Source organism: Siniperca chuatsi, linkage group LG12, assembly GCF_020085105.1.
Source record: "Siniperca chuatsi isolate FFG_IHB_CAS linkage group LG12, ASM2008510v1, whole genome shotgun sequence".
Taxonomy (NCBI): domain Eukaryota; kingdom Metazoa; phylum Chordata; class Actinopteri; order Centrarchiformes; family Sinipercidae; genus Siniperca; species Siniperca chuatsi.
In genome coordinates, this window is record NC_058053.1 from 13114426 (window position 1) to 13137839 (window position 23414).

General features: G+C 38.0%; 1 protein-coding gene across 2 annotated transcripts; it reads right to left on the reverse strand.

Annotated features, from left to right (window-relative positions):
* Positions 1-467: 467 nt before the first annotated feature.
* Positions 468-15240, reverse strand: prpf40a (PRP40 pre-mRNA processing factor 40 homolog A). Of its 2 annotated transcripts, XM_044215981.1 has the most exons (27): positions 15124-15240; positions 12478-12558; positions 12185-12328; positions 10901-10984; positions 10347-10365; positions 10224-10243; positions 10039-10080; positions 9781-9891; positions 9002-9122; positions 8676-8700; positions 8240-8455; positions 7855-7960; positions 6344-6408; positions 6081-6245; positions 4620-4728; positions 4286-4436; positions 3986-4119; positions 3575-3689; positions 3164-3255; positions 2861-2977; positions 2511-2648; positions 2216-2311; positions 2038-2124; positions 1789-1879; positions 1632-1693; positions 1372-1527; positions 468-1123 (listed from the first exon to the last, which is right to left on the reverse strand). In XM_044215981.1, exons 1-27 carry the CDS (start codon positions 15124-15126, stop codon positions 1034-1036), a joined length of 2640 nt encoding a protein of 879 aa, XP_044071916.1. In that variant the 5' UTR covers positions 15127-15240; the 3' UTR covers positions 468-1033. The 2 variants fall into 2 exon arrangements, with proteins under 2 accessions (XP_044071916.1, XP_044071917.1); XM_044215982.1 differs by lacking the exon at positions 12478-12558 and having other exon boundaries at positions 15124-15239.
* Between the last annotated feature and the right edge of the window lie 8174 nt (positions 15241-23414).

Genomic DNA, 23414 nt, shown 5'->3' on the forward strand with positions numbered 1-23414 from the left:
ATAAATTCTACCTTAGTGAAAGTTAGGATGTTCAGTTCACAATTCAGCAGTGAATTGCTTTATAAAAGCATCCAAAATTACCATAAAGTTGAATAAACACCTAACAGTTTGTTCAAAAACTGAACATTATAACCTTCATGAGGGTAGGATTTATTGGAGGACTCTTGTTTTAGCTGGGTTGGATGTACCTGATGAACTGGTAGCTGAATGTAATTTTAATGTTTTATACATCGTTAAACTGCATTAAACTGGTCATCCACGTAAAATGATGAATCCCCTCACTGATTAGTTGCCCTAGCAGCTGGATTTATCTATTAACGAAACACTTACTGTCAGTTATTTCTACATCTGGTAGAACAGCATGCAGATACTTAAGAGGTTTGAATGTAAAAAATTACACAAATAACATAAGACAACATTTGCCTTTGATCATATTGATCTCCTACAGTATCCAATTACAGACGTAATCCATTGAAACAGTATTTTATTACATTTCACTACAGTATATCAGTTTTAACAAACGCCCCAATTAAAACCGTTTTGGATCATTCCTCGAGAATACAGCTCCAGTTAAGTTGGATCAAATCAAAAATATGTTTTCATCATAGTTGGACATGTCCAGAGATAATGAATGAGATGTTGTCCTGACACCTAATTCTTCTTATGCTACTTTTCCATGTGAAAGACAGTCAGTGTGACATTAAAGATATACTTTTAATTGAATATAAAAAATATTGGCAATGGAAAACATGTACAACTACAGTCAACTAAAAATACTTAAAGCTAACAAAAGCAACAAAAAGACAACCTGACATTTAACGATTGATCAGACGATCAGTTTCCTGATATCAAATTAGTCACCAAATAAGTATGTAAGCTCAGTGTAGCACATTCCCATAAATACCAGAGAAAGGTGTTCTCTCACACAGTCCGTCCAGGGTGGTATGACCAGTAAAGTTAGATGAGCTTGGAGGGGGAATGCATGTTTGTAGAAGTGTACAAATACAAAAAAAGGGCAGCATAGGTGTGATCATCAAGGTGCATCCAGCTGTTCCAGTAAAGTTCTTCTCCTTTTCTCCAGCTCTCCTTCACTCAGCTCACTGCCTGACGTATCCCAGCCGCCCTGAACACAACACAAACACAAGGAATGAAACTTGACTGGAATAAAAACGAAAGTGAGCCACAGCTACCAGCCAAAGTTTCCCTTTGGCTGGTAGCCAGAAATGTGCCACCATGTTAACACAGCAATAGTAACACTGCAGCAGCTGCAGATTAGAGTTGACGTAATTAAATCAAATTTGTTCCAAAACGTACTTTAAATGTTAACTTTCACTACTTAAATTCTTTATATATATATATATGAAAACCAACCTCCTCTTTTGCCACTTTTCTTTTAGGAGACTTCTGTTTAGAGTCCGAGCGAGATTTTCCCCGAGACTTGTCATTCTCTTTATCTTTCTCTAGGTCCTTTTCACGCTTTCCATCACGCTCTCTTCCTTTCTTCTCATTGTCAGACTCTGGTGATGCCTGGTTGTCATAATCAACCATCAGTGCACATACAAACACAACATGCACATTTGGATTATACATAGACAACTGGATTTTGGCGTCTTCCTGTACAGTGTACTTACAGACTTGTGACGTCTCTTCTTGCCCTTCTTCTTGTGCTTCTTGGATTTTTTATAGCTTCTCTCTGGTTTCAGGCAAAAAATGTCAGTAAATGTCAATAGTGCTGCACTTCTCCCATTCGATGATAAATAGATCATCTAAGCTTTGAAAGCCACTCACCAGATTCTGCGCTAGACGAGCGTTCAGAAGGCGATTTGGACTGCGACCTCTTTTTCTTCTTGTGGTATTCCTCGTCCTCAGACTCTGAGCCCTGTCAAAACATTAAAGTGGAGTAATTCAGAGATTAATGAGGCATGATATGGAGTGTTAAGATATAGGCAAAGGGGGTATTCTTGTAGATTATTGACTGCTAAATTGTTTGCCCACAGCTTATTGTCTTGCGTAAGCACAGTGGTGAGGACTACTTACAGATCGAGAACGGGATCGTTTCCTGTGGTGTTTCTTGGACTTCTTCGAGTGCTTCTTTGTCTTGGAGTGGTGATGTTGGCATTCATGCTGTAAAAAAATACATGCCATGTTAATCATCGTCTTTGTCAATAAGATTAATAAATTCAGCCCATTCCCACCATCATCATGACAGACTTACCTCCAAGACATGCATGAAGTCCTTGAATATCCTTTTCCTCTCTGACTCCAGAGTCACGTCTTCAAATGCAGACTCTTTTAAAAATCTCTCTCTGATCTGAAATTGTAAAACGTCAGTCATCACAAAACACAAGAAGAATGACACTAAGAACAATCAAAATGGAAAAGATAAGCTAGCATTTATAACTTTTACAAATAATTTTGAAATCTTAGAAATAAATAGCAGGGATGGGATATAAATAGAAAATAGTTGGTGCTGTGAAACCATAAGAATATTATTTGGATAAAGGACGTACCCCCTCCCATGTAGTCTCTGGCTCCAGTGGCGGTGTGGCCTGCTTCAGCATGTTTTTAAAGGCTGCTTCTTTCCTTTTCATCTTCCTGGCCTCCTCCTTCTCTCGCTCTCTCTCTCTGGCTTCTGCCTTCTCCAGTAACTACACAGATGGAGGTTGCAAAATGGGTTAATCTGATAAACATAAACAATGAAAATATAAAAAGAAGGAAAATGCCTTAACATAAAACAAAAGGTGACTTTTAAGCCTGAGATCCAAAGACGCAGATAAACCTTCAAGAGGCAATACTCAGGTGTAAAAGTAAAACAAAAATTTATGTAGGATTTGTGAAAAGCTAGTGACAGGATTCTTACACTGTTGAAGGCCAGCTTTATGTTTCCTGCATCCAGTGTGGTGGCTCTCTTGTCTGAGCTGATTACTGATCCAAAGTCATCAAAGCTAGTGTTGACTTCGACCAGAAAGCCTTTGTCCTGGCAGCACCAGAAAGAACAACAAGCAGAAGATTAACATATGTGGTATGACATAAAATAATAAAATATCAAAACAAACCTCTCAAAGTAAACACTGATATAAGCAGATGTAAAGTGAACAGTTTGTTTGTCTGACACTATGCCATATATAAATAAGATTTTCACCAGAGGTACAAACGACCTTACCTTAAGAATATCTTTGATGATCCTCTTTTCATCATGGTAGCGAGCCTTCAAGTCTTCCACATAGAATTTGAACAGATCCAGGGGAGTGGAACCTGCAGAATAGACAGGACAAGTCAAAAAAAATTAGACGGTATGTTTTATGCAGCAAAATAATAATTATACACTATTATGTGTGTTGAATGTTTTTGGGAAATGTAAAAAATATATAAAAAAATCAAATTGGGTAAAAAAAAAAAAACTTCTGCAACAGTGCACTGTTGTGGTTCATACAATATTTACATCCCGAGTTGTGTACGCTTTATTTCTGTGTTCATGCCATGTGCTGTTGTCTGCATGTCACATCCACATGCTTCAGAGCATTCAGCTTGTACGGGTGTGTGAAGCCACGTGTGCTGTGGCCTGCTGTCCTACCCGGCTGGCCCAGCATGTTGGCGAAGCGGATGTCTGAGCTCAGGGTCGGGTACATCTCCATCCAGGCAGACATAGAATGAAGCTGACCGTGGTCGTGGAGCTCATCCAGGAATTTCTGAGAGAAAACCACTAAATATGAATTCAGGACAGCAACTGATATCCAATGTTCAAACAAATACAATTTGTCCTTTTTGTGACTTGCATTTAGATTATTATTAAACCTTTTTCCAACAGAAACAGAAAATACACAACAGCTACTATAACAGATTGAAGAGACAATTTACTTTTGTAATGTGAGAAATGTAACATGAGTATAAGTAAATTTAGGACTTCAAGCCAGCATTTCTTTCCCTAACATGGTGATTTCCAGTTTGTTAGTGGTCTAAAATATACACGTTTTGCCCGTCTCACCTGGAAGGCCTCTCTGTTCTTGCGTTGCCGTCTCCTCTCCCTGAGAAGAGTCTTCTGCTTCTCTTCCTCCTCCTCCTTCTCTAGCGCCCTGATGTGCTCCTCAAAACAAATGAGGGCATCCTCTTTGTCCATATCTGTGAGCAGATAACAACACTATCAACAGGGAGTACTCAAATAGTTTACACATCTTCACATAGAACCAAGTGAACCTAAAGTGAGGTAGAAACTTTGTCTTCTCGCTTCTACCATCTGTTTCAAACTAAATTAGGTAAACAAAGACATGAATTTCTGCTCTCATACTCTGGAGCTCCTCATCTTCTGCAAAGGTAGGGTTGTCTAGCAGGTACTGCTGAGCCTCAGACCAGGTGGTACGGTATGTGACGTTGGCCATGTTGTCCAAAATGTTCTTCAGAGCTTCCCAGTTTCTCTTTCTTAGCTGCTTGGCTTGCTCCTGGAAACAGTTTGTAGAGGAGGAAACCAGGATGTTGTGCCAGTGTTTACAAAGCCCCCATCTTAAAATAACATCATCTATGATACTGGCAGAAAGTGAATGATTCTACATCATTGTGACCGAAAATCTTCAAAGACGAAAACTCAGAGGGAATTTTGGCTGAACTGTTGAACAAAGTCTTACCTTCTCTTTCTTAGCAAGGTAGAACAATACATCTTCATAAATCTCCAGCCTGTCTCTCTCTGGTACACAGCTCCACACCTCGAGCTCACCAAACATCTGTTCCGCTTTCCTTGATTGCAAGTACACACACACACACACACACACACACACACTCGTTTAGGATTTATTCACACAATAACCCACATGAGGGCAGCATTTCACAGGCCAAATCTACCTTTATGTTGGTTCTTAATGCAAGCCATAAGATGCACAGTTGTGTAGAGTTAATACAAAACTCATAACGTCAAAAATGGAAAAAGTACAGTTGAACTTTTTAAGAATTACAGCTGTCTTTCATGACATGCACTGAAAATATCTAATTTCCTTGATGGCTGTTCCAAACTTGATACTCAATAGAGTCAGAAGCGGTGGTTGACTGTAGTGAAATAAGGAATTAAACGTAAGGAGATACACACATGCACACCATCAGACAGCCCCGTTATCCAGTCCAACTGCCTGTTGTCAGCCATCCCAGATTACAGCCCCAGTTACCATAACAACCCCAGTGCCAGCTGAACTCTGAAACTGGCTCTTTGTCAAGGTCACCAGTCAATCCGTCCGTCACAATGACTTTCACCCAAATGCCAAACCAAAGCGTGATGTCTCATGCAAGACCAAGGATCAAAACTTGTTGTCAGCATAATTTTCAATGCATAACTCCTTACTACATGTTTATGGGTGGAAGAACAACAGCCCTGAACCAACTGAATTAGTACACATTCATCTTTGTTGCATTTGTGCGTGAAATTCATTGAAAACGGTGAGAAAGAGGATAAAAGAGAAGGTTGTGGATTAGATCCAAATCCAAGATGTCATATGCACCTTAGCATCAGAATCAACAAATCACAATGTTCCTTAAGTCCACTCACTCACTAAATTACATTATTCATCTTAATAAGCTACACTTAACAGTACTCATTATTGCACTATTACTTATTACTTATTATACTGCGCATACTTAACCTATCAACCTCTAAATCCACTTTGGTACTTACACATATTTTAGCTTTTATACTTATATCCACTTTGTACTTAATTTATCTTAGCTGTATTATAGTGTATTATATTTTGATTCGCTTAGTACTTCTATTCCTGTGTGCATTGACATGATAGTGAGCAGCTGTAACAAAAGAGTTTCCCCTCGGGGATCAATAAAGTATTTCTGATTCAGATTCTGAAATTGTGACCTAGCAATATTATGTTATGGCGAACACAATTAAACAAAAACAGTGTGACAAGAGCGAACAGGTCAACGTAGTTAAAGTGGAAGCTCAGTACTATAACTACATGACTGCGTGCACAAGCCATGATAGAGGACCTTTCATTGATCCCATCTGCATAATCATATTGACAATTCAGGGAACCACAAATCAATACAGGAAAAAAAAAAACCCTTTATTGTGAGATCACTGCAGCTCTTACTTGTATCTGGTGGTAGATGTCATCTTCTCGTGGTTCTCCAAGAACCTCTGAAAGGTCTCTTTGGACTCCTTGTATTTAATTCTGGCCTCCTCTTTTTCTTCCTTCTCTGTTTGGACTTTGTAGGCATTAAACGCCTGTTTCTTCTCACTCAATTTGGGAAGCGCGCTTTGTTGACAAAGAAAAGTGAGAGTTTGAGGTCAGATGAGCATTCTTCTCACCTGTTATTGTAAATTGGATAAATTGATCCCAGGAGAATAGCGTACCTGTAGCGAGGATCATTGATAATCATTTTCATAGCCTGTTCCCATGAGGAGTTTGAGGACACACCCTGAAATACAGAGAATAAAATTCTAAGTCATGATGGTCTGTACTGAAATTTGACATATTCAACAGATCAAGGAAAATGGATTGTTTTATTGCTCTTTGTTAGAAAATGCATGTGAGACAGGCAGAGGAACAATGAGCTGTGCTGCTTTGTCTGCTAGAAGTCCACACTTTTTCGTAATTACTAATAGATGCCGGGTTAAGAGGTGTGGAGTGGCAATAATTCAACAAAGTGCTACTGAGGAGTTATGTAAGTGCCCTTTCTGCCACTTGCCTCTCCCATAGAGTGACTCTTTCATCCATTATGAAGTGATTCCACCACGTGCCTCTGTCTTGTCAGTTGTCACAGTTATTCTAACTCACTGAGGCGTGCCACTTTCTCTCACTGTCTTAATCCCAGCCAGCCCCGTGCCTTTGATCCAATAAAGCTAATCATAAAGACAGAGCCATTAAGATCTTGCAGGAAATGGCAAGCAATCTCAGAGGAGAGCTTTGTGCACAAAATTAAAACAAGCCTAAATATAGCAGCATTCAAGGTGGGTGATGCTAGGAGGCCTTGCAACCGTACACACAGCACATCCACAGCAACAGGAAGTGAAGCTTAACAATCGTGCCAAGACCTCCCAGGGGCTCACGAGGAGGGACAGGGATTAGATCCAGATCAAAATGCAAATGATGTGCTGGTAAACACATGTGGCATTAGGAGAGAAAGACGTGGTACAATTGACCTTAAAAACAGACCTTCTATGTATAATGGTGTACAACTCAATCATCAAAAAACTTGTTGGAGTTACTTTGATGAAAATATATGAGGTTGACTTCATTTATGGACTCTTGGAGTTCTGTCTACACAAATAAACTTTAGTATGGTTAACAGTTAGCAGTTTCTTCAGCTCTGATCCAAAGCCCACATTGTTTGATCAAAGAAGCAGCCTCATTTAATAAGAAAATGATAAGACAGGTTTAACATGGCTGTATCAAGATAATTGTTAACTTAATTTTATTAACTAAAATGTATTAAAACAGACAGTAATTTTTTTAAAGAACTAAACAATTGCTGTGTACTAACAAAACAACAAGCGCATAATCACCTTGATGGCGAATTGTCAGGATTAAATCTTTGGATATTTCATATTGCAAACTGAGCTCCACTCCATGACGGCACATGCAAAATTACATTTTTTTTTATCTTTTGGACTGACCAACCAATCTACAGAATTAAGTATTCATGATGCTGGTCACAGCTAAAAGCATGAATGGATACTAATATATGTCCAGGCAAGCACGCTGATACAAGCAGACTGAATTGTTTTTGTATTTGACTGGCTAAATGTCAAGTGATGTGAACATGCACTACAGGCTGACAGAGGGGACACACCCTCCCCATTCTCCTACAGTGTGTGGCCTCTAGTTCATCTACGTGTTAACCCCATTTGACAGCCTGACTCACCTTCTCTTTCAGCAGCTCTTTGAAGGCCTGTTTGGCCTCCTCTTTCGTGTTCCATTTATATGTTTTCTTCTGAAGTTCTGGCCGCTCTTCCTTTGTGACTTCAATACTGAGTGCAGAAGATGTTATGGGATTAACTTAGCTGTGTTTGCATGACGCATTTAAGACATTGAGCATTTATCACATTAGGGTATGTGATACATTAAATAAATCAATGAAACACAAATATTTACCACCTCATCCATGAATACATTCAACACTACAAGTTGAAAGAGTGCTGTGTACATAAACCTAGTGTCATTGTGATTCTATGGTTCTGGCTTGATGAATGGTGTATATCTGAGTACTGGAGACAGTACTGGTCTCTGTATCAGCCATAACTGTTTACCTGGCTATGGCCTCCGTAGCGGCTGAGCTCTCTGACGAAGCCACAGGTGCATCTGCAGTCTTGACCTCAGCTGTGTTATGCACTGCCTGAGACAGGTGTTCCTCTGAGACTGATGTTGCAGTTTCCGCCTCCATTACGGTTGCCATAGTGGCGGCTGTATTATCTGCTTGCACTGCAGGAGCTGCTGCGGTGCCGGGAGCCACTGTCTCTGCCGTTCTGAAATCAGACCAATGACGAGTCAAACCACACCATGAAGAATACCAGAACAATGTAGCTGACTGGACCATAAAGGGTAATATAAAGAATAAATAATAAAATAAAAAAGGTTTTTAATCATGGAGGAAGAAATTATTTTGTTTATATGTGCGTACATTTGTTGTTAATAATACATAGTGCAGCAGTGAAGAGTAACCAAAGGTAAACAAGAAGCTCTTACCCATTCTCCTCTGCTTTGATCATAGCTGGAATAGACAAAAGGAGAAAGCCGTTAGGGTACTTGTTTTCATTTCAAAGCATCCTGCAGATAAGAGAACAGCGCAGAGATAAATGTACTGCAGGAGCCATCATGTGCTCCTGTATTTGTGCTTCCTGCGTTTGTACATCAATAATGCCCAAACCCCTTCTAATACATGGTGTTATTCGTCAAACAAGCCAGCGGCCTGCCATTCATCAAGCAGTTAAAGGCTCATTCATGGAGCGCAGCATGGCATATCACGGCCTTTTTCACAACAGGTTTGACATCATCAGACAGCAGCTCTTTACCTTCAAGATCCTCCAGCTCTTTGGGTTTGGTCCATCTGGACTCCTTCGTCTGAGAGTTGTAATAATAAGGCTTCCCTGTGTCTGACTTGTACTCCTTCCAAGGGCATTTAGACAGCATTTGCTAAAAAGGGGTAAAACACAGAAGGATAAAGATAACTCGTGGGATATTAGGATCCATATGAAAATAATAATTATTAAAATATATATATATGTTCCTGAAAACATTTGAGGTGTGAAATAGGCAATGCAGTAACAGAATCTTGATTCATATTTGATCAGCACTGCATAGTTTGACAGTTTGCCTTGCACTGTATCAACCAATCAGAGCAGCGAAACGTGTGACGTGTGACTTCAAATCCAGACCGGTAACACTACTCTGTCAGGCATCTTATCAAACCTGCCCAATATTAGATAAACGGCTGTGATTGGCCCGACCGAATCCAGGACCTGTGCAAATCTGTTTGAATGGGAGAGGGGCCAGACGTACCTGCCAGAGCAAATGAAACATGAGCTCAGCAGATTCGTTTGGTTCCCAGGCTAATATATGCCATGAATGCAATTGTATTTAGTGTGTTAGACAGATATATGCAGGTAGGCCTTTTAATATTCTGAAAAAGGACAGTAGATGGAAAATAGCCAACCTTGGCTCAATCTAGCACATCTTCAATTTAATTAATTTTGATTGATGTGTACTGTCCCTGATAAAAACTAAAAGTAAAAAAGCAGCGTAGAAGTTATGCTGAATTGTAGCAGAATTTGAAAGTGATAAAGGTTTGTACCTCTACAGGAGATTTGAGTTCATCCGGTTTCTCCCATGTGGACTGCTTGGTCTCTGTATTGTAGTAATAGGTCTTCCCATCCAGTGATTTGTGTTCTGTCCACAGGGACTTCTGAGGCAGACAAAAACAACAAATACATCAGCTGTTTCAGTGTTAAAAGCAAGAAACCACTTAACTTTGTTCTATTTTAAATGCTTTTACAGTTCCTAGCTAATATTGTCAAGTCCATCCATCTTTCCACTTTCAATATGCACAAACCTTCTTTGGCTGTTCATCCTGTGGAGATCCATTTGTGGTACTCTGCAGGGACAAAGGCACAAATGAAAGGCTGACAGACTGCAGTTATTGAGAAGACAGAAGACAAAATACTGGAACTAATGATGAGAACTCAAAATTGTAAACTTGCAGTTACTGCATATAAAGAAAAATTATGTTGCACTTACAGCTGTTCCGGGTGCAACAGCTATGAGGATAAAAACACAAATCAGTCAGATGCTGTTCTTCTAATGAAAACAAAATATTCAAGAATATGATTTGTAAGTACAGTGACAAATTAAGGATCTTACCTGTGGAGTCAACACCAGGCTGTGGAAAAGACAATTTTATTAGTGGATTATTTCCCCAACACTCACAAATCTGGAAGTTCACATCAGCACATATCTACCACTGAATGATGAATTCAGCTGGGAATATAGACTCATCATTCACAATGCACAGTAAGTGACAAAGCTTTCCTAATTAGTACAAAACTCCACACCCTCAAGATGCAAAAATATACTTGTGATGATTAAGTGGATGTCTTACGATCTCAAAAGCCGCCTGGATGTTGTCACAATAAATATTTCAAGATTGTTCATTTGCATAACTTGCTTACTGAACCAAAGCCAAAACAAAAAAATGACAATAAGGGATATATTGCACGCAGGTGTTCATTTTAATCAGATCCTGTATTTAATGATGCTTATCAGCGGTTTCATTTCAATGTGTGGTTAAGAATATACAGATTTTTTAAACAGTTTTACTTGGCTGTGCAAATGCTTCATTTAGCATTTCACAGATTGCAGTGTATTTTTAGCAGTGTGAAGCAGAGCACTGATGAAAAACTAGTGAGGAGAGTTACCGGCGCCGTTGGTTGTACAGACGCAGCTGGCATGCGAGGGGGCATCATCATCCCTGGCATCATAGGTGGCATCATGCCTGGCATCTAATAAAAGAAGCATCATGAAATATTCATCTGGCATTTCCATACCACCTAGTGCAGGCAGAAGTATTAAGACAGTGTGAGCCAGGGTGTTGGTGTCTGTGTGGAAGGCTGCTTGCAGCTGGGGGGAGAAGGTGAAACTGAGTCTGCTCTGCTTATTTAATGGTGTGATGCCACAGCTTGCAATCTGTGAAGCATCAACATACCAAACTACTTCACCTCACCACCTTTTCAGACTTGTGTTGCTGGCACCTTGATCAAACACTCCGCATTATCACACCCATTTATATGCATGACAGGGCCGCATATGCTTGCTAAATGTGATCCATTTTTGCTTTTAAAAGATAAATACATGAAATAAAAAAAATAAGAGTGTGACTACCACAGCAGTATTTAGTCAGCCAAAGCAGAGGTTCAAAATTATGAACAAGCAATCTTCTTCAGTTAAGTGGCATCTCTTTAGAGGACTATGAGCACTTTATGAAATAAAACACCCATCTTCTCTCAACAGATATTTTTCAATGTTAAACATATTAGCTTCTGTACAGAAGTGGCAAACAAAAAAGGTACTTTAAAAATAACTTTTCTCATGACCAACACATGACTGTGTTGAAGGAAATTATGATAATGCTGTACTCACCCAAGTAATTTCTGAGATCTCAGAATGGCAACATTGCTTAAAAATAGGGCTCAAGAAACAAAACCAGTCAGATAATCAGAGAGGTTGGCACTTTATTTTGAGGTAAAACCAAAAGTGCACCCATAATGGCGCTAATCATCCCTCATTGCACAGGAAAATCTGAGTGCACACATCTATGGCAACTACAGTAGGTCAAAGTTAAACCAGGAAGTTACTGTAAGGCTACATATGATTAACAGTAGAGTCAATTAGCCTTGTTAGAGGCAAAGCAGTTATATCCAAAAATGTATTTCTTCTTTCAGTACAGCAGTACATCAACCTAAAACACCATAAAAAAATCTCTGGAGCAGCACCAAGTGTCTTTTATTAAAGTAATAAAATCTGCCATCTAGCTTTTCATTTATCTGTTTTGGGATGTGTTGGGAAGTTGTAAGTCCTGACTGAGATTTAGCGCAGGACGAATACTGGCGTGAGAGGAGCAGCAGAAACACAGGCCACCAAGTCGTAGAACTAACAAAGCCAACAAAATACAGTCAACCCTACAACCTTCTTACAAGGCTCACCTGTCCCATTGGCGGTGCCCCCATTGGTGGCATTATACCAGGAGGAATTATACCAGGAGGCATAGGAGTCATGCTGGGCGGTCGCTGTCCCATTGGGGGCATTCCGATGGGAGGGAAATGAGGCGGTATTCCTGGTGGTCCCATCTAGACAAAGGAAGAGGGAAAAAAGATTAGATTAGATTAAACATTAATGAAGACCTATAATATTTACCACTCTCAGTACAGCCCTGTATAACGACTGAAAACAAGAGGTGAAAAGCTAATTGTCATAAACAGATCTGTCACTGACTTACAAATGGGGGAGGTATCCCTGAGGGCGGTACACCTGGATAAGGTGGCGCTTGGTTCGGGCCATTATTAGCCTCCGATGAAGACTGTCATGAATAAGAAACACCACAAAGAGTTATCAAACTCACAACAGCCTGCTGTGGTGTAATGCGTAGTTAGCAGCATGCTTAATTCAATAAAGCTACTATTACAGTTTCTCCAAATCTGTTTTTAAAATGTTGATGAATTAGATTTTCTCACTACAATATTACAGTTAAGATAAATAAAGTTGTATAATGACATGCACAACCTAAATCTCATCTAATGATGAGGACAATAGACTTAATGATACATTTCACATTGACACTTAGATATGATCAAAGGAGTACATGAATATCCACTGTCAGAGTTTAAAAAATGTAGTATCATTCCACAATATTTATAAAAAAGGAGGGTGGACAAAACATAAGAAAGACCTCTCAGTATAAGGCAGTACAATTCAACAGCACCAAACACTACAGCCTCCAAAATCCCCATTAAGTGAAATCAGCACCTCTCTAAAACAGTTTCAACAAAAACTAAACATTATAACCTCCATGATGATTTATTGCAGCGCTGCTGTATTAGCCTGCATTGGTTTTAGCTCGGTGCACCTATATGGAAATATGTTGACAACAAAAGATTTGAGAGAGCTGAAAACAAACTGAGCGCTACTTGGTCGGCAAATCAACTGTTGGATTTATAAGAGCAGAATTATATTTAAGCGTGTCATCCTGATCATGCACACGGTCCTTTCTGAGTCTGCTCTCTTAAGTTTCTCCAGTTGTTCTGGCAGCTTCAGTGCACTTGAGATACAAAATGTGGCTTGCCAATCATTTTTGAATGGCAGACAACAGGACACACCCACATCCGGACATCAAGGTCATATCTTTTTCAAAGTTAAAGTCTGCACAAGTAAAAAAAAAAAGAAAGAAAAAAAAAAGTCAGCTTTTGAATATATTGCTCCTCTGTTAAGGAGCCTTTGGCGACCATATGACTATTTAGAACAACATGTGATTTACATGTTATGCCTATATGCTTTATCGTTTATCCTACAATTTCAATTATTGTGACCGTCGCTCATGAGATTTCTGAGGGCAGCAGTCTGCTAAAAAGTTTCAATGAGCCTCATTCATAAATGTTTTTCTTATGTTTCTAATAATTTTCTCTGTAACAATTATTTATTAAAAAAACGGAAAAAGAAGAAATACGAAACCCCTACATCTGGTTCTGAAAATCACGTTAACACGAAGCTAACACGGCCACTACGATATGTAGCTAGTAACTACTTTTAAATTAATTTTACTCTCAAAATTACTCCAAAAAAATACTAAATTACTAAAAACTAGATCATTTGCCAACAAATTGAATGTGACTTTAGTCATTTAGTGTCAACGCATTTCGATTTTTAGACACCAAATGCTTCTCTCTGTCTCCATCTAGTGGTTAAAATCGCCACTGTCCTAGTATTTATTTCGAAAGTAGGAGGAGGGGTCTAACAGGGTGACCCTCCACTCCCAGGTCAGTAGTTTGAGTTTGCCATTCAGAGAAAAGTGAGCGTGAGCAGCTTTTATCATTACCAGTGAGAGAAAACCTATTACTGATTTAAGTGTAGATTAACAATTTCTCCTGCATGCTTAAATCATCTGTTACGTTCACATTCTGGCCTCCATCGCGCACAAATTTAATTCTGCTCAGTGCGCTCTCAAATGTTGACTTGCAGACTGAGTTACGTTGGCGCTTGAATTTGTTTTGTGCTCTCTCAAATATGTTGTCGCCAATATACTTCCATACACTTAGACTTTAATAGGCTATAACAGACTAAATGTCATGCTCCACATTTTGTTACATATAACCAAAGAGTACATTCGTTTTCACACCCTAAACGTTAATTATATAATAATAATTATATAATAATATAGTCTATGTCTGAGTCTGGCTGACCTAACGTTAATTAACTAGCTTGTAGACAAGTCCTATGGAGATGTTACATTATTTTAGTTAATATCGCTGAGGACTCCATTACTTTACGTTTATGGGATTTCACTTTAAAGGTACTTTAACTTATATGTAAACCCATATTACCTGACGTTAGTTCCAACTAGTTCACCTTTGCATCTGAGTAATGCCAACTTGATAGGTAACTGCTAACGTTACCGTGTAAAATACTGTTCGTAATGAATGACTATAGACTCTGTCTAAACCCTGGTAAAAATATAATTGTTTGCGTGAAGCTAACGTGAAAGTTTGGCTAGTTAGCTAACTAGTCAGCTAGCTAAATAAGCTTTTCAGCAGCATTTAGTTTTACTTTATTAATACCGTTACATGTATTTACTATTGTTACATGTAACCCCTGCAAACTACCTGTTAGTGATCTCTATTTTTATTTTGTGCTGAGCATCAGTTCCAGGACATAGTCTGAACCATGATGATATGTGTGTGCCGCTATAGTAGCTCAACGCTAACATGACATGCTAACCTGTGATGTTCTAGGACGTACAACATAATTATAGCATCATGGAGACACAGAACCGGTTATTAACTAAACGCCAAACAAGTACGCATACACTTTTGACAGTTATTAGCTTTTACTTTACTGCAAATAATCTATTCTTTTGAATGGTAGTACTCACCATGTTGGCGAGAGGATACGAACCTCCGATAAACTCGAGCACCTCTCAACAACGAGCAACACGATTGGTTCAACTCCCTCCGAGTGCAGAGAGGTCAATGGTAAAGTTTCTGTAGCGTCATTCTGCGTTAGTAATGTGCAGAAATGCGCAATAACAGGTTGGCAATACTATGATTCTATGACTGTAGAAGTTCCAGAAAAATACAATAGGCAACAATAATATGCTTAGTATATAATGTATTTAGTCTGCCCTGGAAAAAAAGAAGACACACTAATTACAAAGTGATTATGCAATAATAAAATATATTCAAAATCAAATTCTGCTAATAAAATAAGTTAAAATATAGCAAAATAAAATATAGTAAAATGAATTAAAATATGATAATGAAATGTAAGAGGTACATCTAAAAGATTTTTTTTTTTACATATCCCAACTTCCAAGATAGACAGAAAAGACATAGACAGAGACATACAGCTAAAGAAAGATACAGCCAAACAAAAAACAAACAAACAATACAGTACATACAGAATACAGCTCTACAGCTACATTGTACAGACAAGTAGGTATAAAAATAGCAATTAACAACAAAAACAACAGCTGGACTAAAAAAACATACAATTTCTATTAGGGACGATATGAGATTACAGAGATCGTGATAAAAAACAAGATAAGATGTTCTTGGTCCATCCATCCATCCATTTTCTTCCGCTTATCCGGGGCCGGGTCGCGGGGGCAGCAGTCTAAGCAGGGACTCCCAGACTTCCTTCGCTCCAGACACTTCCTCCAGCTCCTCCGGGGGGATCCCGAGGCGTTCCCAGGCCAGCCGAGAGACATAGTCCCTCCAGCGTGTCCTGGGTCTTCCCCGGGGCCGCCTCCCGGTTCTTGGTTCTTGGTGAATTTCCATTATTGGGATAATCATGAATATCCTCACATGAGTGAAAAACCTGTCTAGCTTGCTAATGTACAGTCATTCACTACAGTCACTTGCATCTTTCCAGTCATTCCAGGCAGGGGGACCTTATGATTTATGATTGTCTGATTGTTTGTTTTTCACTAAAAAGATGTTTCTTAACAAAATGTAAGGTAAAGTGATTCCATTATGTTTTAGTGCCAGTTTTAAAAATATTTTGATGATTATTGGAATAATATCGTGAATCGCAATTATTTTGGACTGGATAATCATGACATGAAATCTTCACATCGTCCCATGCCTAGTTTCTATACAGTACAGGATTGTAGTCTGGTTGATGACTGTACAAGTGGTGCAAAGAACACTGGAATATACAGTATGGGTACTGCAATAAGGCAATGTACTGTATATACAAAGATGGCTTTATGTGTATTTATTGCTAGATTAAGTATATGTGCAGTAGGCTTATATACAGCTTGTATAGGCTAGTAGTATTATTACTTTGCCTATCAAAGGAGTTTACTTAGTCACTAAAATTGATCTATTGTTTAAAACGCATTTAAAAACATAAATAATTGGGAAATGATGAATAAATGTCATTATGACCTTAATAACATTCTGGGTTAGATAATCCACTTATTTGCAATCATCTCTTTTCACTTACAAGCTTTGCCAAAGTAGTTATTTACACTGTTACAATGAGTGTTTTTCTCCAGTTATTTTAGATGTTATGACAGGTGCCCATTTCATATGCTGGAGTAGCTGGTGTTCAGACACAGCTAAATTACTTTGGTGTATTGGGGATCATTTGGAGAACAGGCTGTGATTTTCCAATTATTGGCTTCTGTGACACAGTTCTTCTGCTGGAATGATTCCCAATGACGGTTAGAAAATGTTCAGTCTACACACTTTTTACCTCTTTAAGTGCCATTTACATGGCCATGGACTTCATTCTGTCCCTGTCCCTCTTGCTCCTGCATTCTGGTCATATATTTTTCACACAAAACAAGGTTAAGCAGTAGCTCACCCATTATGAGGGTTATTCAAACAGAAAATGACTTTGATGGCCTATAATGAACGCATTGATTTTCATTTATTGCTGTTCTTGTCCTGTAGAGATGCCATGTGCATGGTCTCAAACATTTCAAGGGATCAGGGTATGTATTCAAGATCTTTTCAAAATGAAAAACAAGTATTACAGATGTACGTGCTGTGCAGCTTATCTATATGCTGCTTGGTGCTGTTGTTTACTGTGGAGTTGTCCCTGGGATTTAGAGTGCTATTGGAGTGTGAAGCATGCAACAAAGAGTTGGGAAACAGATGAGCCCACACCCGAGACTGCAATAAACTCTGATGTATTTACTGACAAGCGCTGGAGAATTCCCTATCCATTCTCTTAACAAGCCAAAAACACAACTAGGCAACAGTGAGGGGCAGTGATGGATCGAGCTTCAACCTAATGATGGGAGTCAGTCAACCACAGTGCATCTTCAGGGAAACAAACAAATATAAAACCAGCCATGAATCAACACCGTTGCATAGCTGAAAATCTTTTAAGTTGGACTGAATGATAAAAAAAAAAAGATTATTTAAAAGCAATGTTAAACTTAGGCTTACTAGAGAACTAGAGAAGGAGCTAAATGGTATTAGTACTTAGAGAGTTTCCTCAACCTGGTGCTTTCGACAAGTATTACATGGTACACTATTTTAGCCTTTAATCTTTATTTTCAGTGTGACAAATTCAGTTTTTACTCATTCAGATATCAATTTTTATACCAGAAATGCTAGTACAAAAACAAAAAATATGTATTTTCACTTAAACTAGTTAATCTGCTAATTCTTGATTTAGCAGATTAGTCAGGAAATACATTGTTGATATGTTAAAAATCATATTTGTATTATATGTAAATTGTAAATTGAATGTGGATTTTGTGAAATTCATATAAAAAATGACATTAGCTCTAAAAAAAGTTGAATTCCATAATGTAAACAATTACATTTCTGATTTCAAATTTTATATACAGAATACAATTTTTGATATTAATTAAAGACATTTTAAATTCTATATTCAACTGGAATTGATTAGTAAAACATTTGCAGTTCTTGTTAGTAGAAAATTAATCTCTCTGACCAAAATAGATTTTTAGGGATAAGAATTGTAACTAGCTGAAATTGAAATGTAAGCAGTTACAAAAATGTTTTTAACTCCTTACAACTAAATATGTGATAAGACAAAACTACCAGCAGAGGGGCTGTTCTGTAGCTGACGACATGTCCAGACCTCACTGCAGAGTACAAGTGAAAAAAAAGATTTTCCTGCAAGGAATCAATAAAATATGTTTTACACAAATTAAATATCACTCAAGTCTTTGGATTCAAACTTTTATTGATCTCACCATCATCTTTTCATCATTAATGCTGATCAGATGCTGAAACCATTTCTCAACCGACATACACTGTAGATCCATATACACAGTATATTTTTATGCTTTGGTGTTCTATTTATACATCCATCTGAGTTTGCCAGTGCCTCATTGTTGTGTGTGTGATTGATTCACAATATATGAGGTGGTCAATGTTTGCCTCTGGCCATTTTACCCAGTGAGCTTTGAGTCCAGCATGCTGCTGACCTGCCTTACAGGCACTCTTCTCTCATTTAACAATTAGCTTCCTGTCAACCACGGTCACATTAACTATCAACAACACACAGCATTACATTTGCAGCATGCTTTTCAATTTCCCCTCTAAAAATAAAGGAGCCAGAACAGCTCTAAATTAAATTATATGAGTCTGTTTAGATTTCTTTCCTCAGCTAGAGAGCTTTTACAAAACAAATGTTTGTGTGAGATCCTTTTCCATCTTTGTATCTCTAACTTAAGCCACAATCAAATGGCACATATATGTAAATGAGAGCATAGTGTGGTGTATCTTTAAAATTATGCAATTGTATTGCCGTAGCATACAGTAAATCTGCCCTCAGGAAATGATTTGTCCTGACTATTGGATAAATATCATCCCTCTGAAAAACAAGGACTGACTGCATAACCCCACCCCTGCTAGTTTTTTGCTGCTGGAGGGGTATGGAAGACCGGAATTGCCAAAATCAAAAAGAAATAAAGAAATGACTCAAAAATTAATTAATATGCCATTAAATGCACCAACAATAAAACAATAAATTGCTTCTGTATTTTACACTTGTATTAATTCCCATATTTATTTACTTTCCCATTTAATTTTCCACTGTATTTATTAATTTGTTCATTTGTTTGTTTATTAATTAATTTATTTATGTTTGTGTATGTATTATTTTCCCTTTGCATTTTTCCCGTATTTATTTCCCCAAACTTATTTATTTCTGTCTTTTCTTTTTACATTTCTTCATGCATTTCTGCTTCATTATGCAAATGAAGGCTGTGTGTCATGGGCTTAACTTTTCACCTATTGGTTGATCGACATCAGTGTGTGAGTGTATAGATCAACTATACATGCTTTGCTGCCACAACAGTGGCCTCTGCCTACTGAGGGACAGTCGGCTCACAACTATCATACCGAGGAGATTTACAACTATGGGTCTTCAGCTAATAAACTAGCTCTCTATTCTCTGTATGCATCTATCATGTTTCCAACTGAATGAATAAATAAATGAACGAATATATAAAAAAATAAGTAAATGAATACAAATAAATGAATGAATAAATAAAATGGAAAATTAAATGGAAAAATAAATAACTATGGGAAATAATACAAATGTAAATAAATATAGAAGCAAATTAATACAGAAATATCAATTTGTTTCACATTTTATAAATTAATTTTAATATTATTTTTTGTGCATTTAATGGCATATTAATTAATTCATTCATTAATTTTTGATTTTGGCAGTTCCCGTCCCCCATAGTGGGGGAACATGTTTTATCTAAAAACATATTTGACCTCTGGGTGATTATTGACCATTGTGCCACATAATCAATGAAAGCATGGCCTCTGAGCCAGTAGAATCAAACATTATCCATTTACTACATTCTACATGCAGTCTGGTTTATGTGCGACATGGCTGCGCTTCTATCAAACCCTGGGATCACAAATTTGACCATTGGCTACATTGAGCTCTGCACAGCAAATTTCTAACAGGAGTCAATAAACTATTTTTGGTAAGATTCCTCTCTGGGTTGCAATTATCACACACAAACACACAAAGCTGTTGATTGCCGAGTACCAGCTATTTACAGTCTCTTGTTCTGAAAGAGTTGCTGATTTCATGGACTGACTGATTGATTAATTGATTGATTTGTTTATTTGAGTGTCCTGCACCTTATGGTGCCCAGCCTGTATGGGCTTACAAGACACTGAACAACAACAACAACCAGGATGGCCACATGACCAGTCACAACACACAGTTCCACAAATTCAACATGTCAGAACATTCACTTTCCATAACAAATAAGGTCTTATTATGATGGATATAGTGTTCTCTGTCTTAGTTTCCATGCATTTTCTATAAATCTTGCTAAAGCAAAAACCTCCTCATTAACAAGCCAACTCAACATATTACCTTCAGTCAACTAAAACAAATCAGGGTTCCTCAACTGCATTTTTTTCATAAAAATGATTCCTCAAGTCGCTGTACATGGGGCAATGGAATACAAAATGAAATTCATCCTCAACAACACTAATATCACAAAAAACACATAAACGCTGCTCTTCAGGAATACCTTTACAGTATATCTGAATTGCCAGAGGCAAGGGACCAGTTCTTAACTGCGCACACAGGGACCTCTGCCCTCTCTGTAAATTTAATTGTATATAAGGCTCATGGATATCAATAATTTAGGTCAAAGGGTCTACTGTACTTCCCCTGCGCAATGCCACACACACATACACCCCATATACCACATTTTCCAGCTTTTTTTGATGGAGATGACAGAAAACCTATGAGCATGATGCCAGAGCACAGCAGAAAAAAATGAATGAATCATTCTTACTCTTTTTACACTTTAAATCTAGAAAATCTCTGAAAAGATTTGTCTTCTGAGCAACATGACGACTCAAGAAGATTCCCTGGCTCGGATATGAATCTCTTCTGCCTGATAAACCTGACATTATGTTCAGCACTTGTGAGCTTCTGCTGAATGTGTTCTTCTGTGGCCTATGAGGACGTGTGAGCACTTTGAGAGGCTCTAACATGTACTGTCATCTGTCAGAAAATGAATTGGTCAGGCTTCTGCTGACAGGTTGTCACTCAGAAAAGGCTGTGTCCTTGTGTGTGCGTGTGTGTTTAGGAGAGAGGGACTTAGACAGAATGTCACATGCACACACACACACACACACATACACACGCTTGCTCAGGGCTGAAATGACAAAATGGATACTGTGCTATGTCCTGCCTGATTGATGTAATTGCTTCCCAACACTAATACATATATTCAAATCAGTAATAGATTTCTTCAATTTTAGAAATATTGAATACTGCATAAAACTCATATCAAGTCAATATGTCATCAAAATGATATCAATAGTGGATGTTTGGGATTTGTAGGTTTGAATTACTATACTTGTATCAAAAAATGTCTTGAAATATATGCACTTACTGTCAGCAGCCGGTTAGCTTAGCTCAGCACAAAGACTCAAGCAGGGGAAACAGCTAGCTCTGTCCAAAAGAAAAAAAAACACTTAATGCCACCTCTACAACTCACAAATTAACATTTTATATCTCATATGTTTAATTTGTACAATAACTGAAGTGTAAAAAGTTGTGGTTTTACGGAGGGTTATATGCCCGACTATTGACAGACAGGCAAGCTGTTTCTGCCTGCTTCCAGTATTTGCGCAAAGCTAATAAGCTAGCTGTCTTCTGGCCTGAGGTTATTTACCGTGTAGACATGAGTGGTATCGATCTTGGCATTTAACTCTTGGCAAGAAAGTGAATAAGGCTATTTCCCAAAATGTCAAACTATTCCTTTAAGGTGAGGCCAAAAGTTATAAGACATTTCTTGATACATCTATAGGAATTCAAACTGACAAAGCCTCACCATCAACTATTGACAAACTAAAACAAATGGTTTATTTCATGACTGAGAAAAGAAGAGTTGTAGGAAGTGAGATGAAGATTTGGTGATTAATTTCTAGCCCAGCAGTGGCAGACCTAACCACTCCACTGTCTCAGTGCATTAGCAAAAGCATAGGTTTCATTTAAATGACTGGCTTCAGACATGTAATAAACCATGTTCTTGCTTGTCTGAAATGCCTTCACAACATGATCAAACTGATTTAAATTGCAACTTTAGATACTGAGATGTCATGCACTTAGTTTTTCTTCAGTCATTCAGAACGTGCAATATTTATTTTGGAATGGAGCATAAAATATAGTTTCTTGTTTGATGCATCTGAGGTAGGAATGAAGGTGGTGAGTAGTTTTCATTTGAGGACTGATGTCCAGCTTTGGGCACTCGCTGTGTCTGTGGCCTATAATGAGAGGAAATGGCTGGAGAAAAAGCGGGGAGCAGTGGGAGCGCAAAGACGATGCCAGGGGATTTATGTGTAATAGCAGTCTACGAAATGGGCCTTTATGCTCCAAGTCCTTCGTTTCAAATTTCCTAAAGAATATCCTGTTGCTGCAATGTCTTTTCATGATTGTGCTCGTCGAGGGTTTATCAGGAATGCATGGTTGTTGGAAAATAACTTGGCTTACATGGAACAAGTGGTGGTACATCTGAATGTAATATGGCTGCTACTATCTGAGGTATTTTAGAAGTTTCATGAAAATTTGCTGCAGGTCATTTTCATTTGAATCTCTTTATGTCAGACCAGTTTGTGATGGCTTCTTTGGTGCTGTTCAAATAAGCTTTCTTTGCTCTTTTTTTGCCTGAACATTTCCAGGTAAATAGCCACCTGTGTTGTGCTAGTGAAGATCTTTTAAATGCCATATTTGTATCTTGAGGATTAAAAAAAATAAACATCAAACATTAGACCCGGTCAACAAAACAAAATTTATGTCCATGAAGTCGATAACGATTTACATTTCGAAGATATAGAATACAACACAAATAACCAAAGCAGCCAAAACAACCTGTAATATAATCAGAAATTAATTTTCATTTAATTAATTGTATTATTTACTTACCTGTGGAAGTGTTTGGCTTTAGTAAATGTTATTACACACACTCGAGAAATGGTCTATGTATGACAATGTATTGTAATAACTTGTGTGCCTGCTTGCTTGCTTATCACATAATCAACAACATAATCTTGAATAAAGCTCATTCTCATTCCAGTTGTGCAGCATTTTAAATCTGTCCAGCAGCTCTGTATATCGCTGGACAGGCACTTTACTTATTTGTCTGCATTATGCAGACACATTTTACAGCTTTGTACTAAACACAAC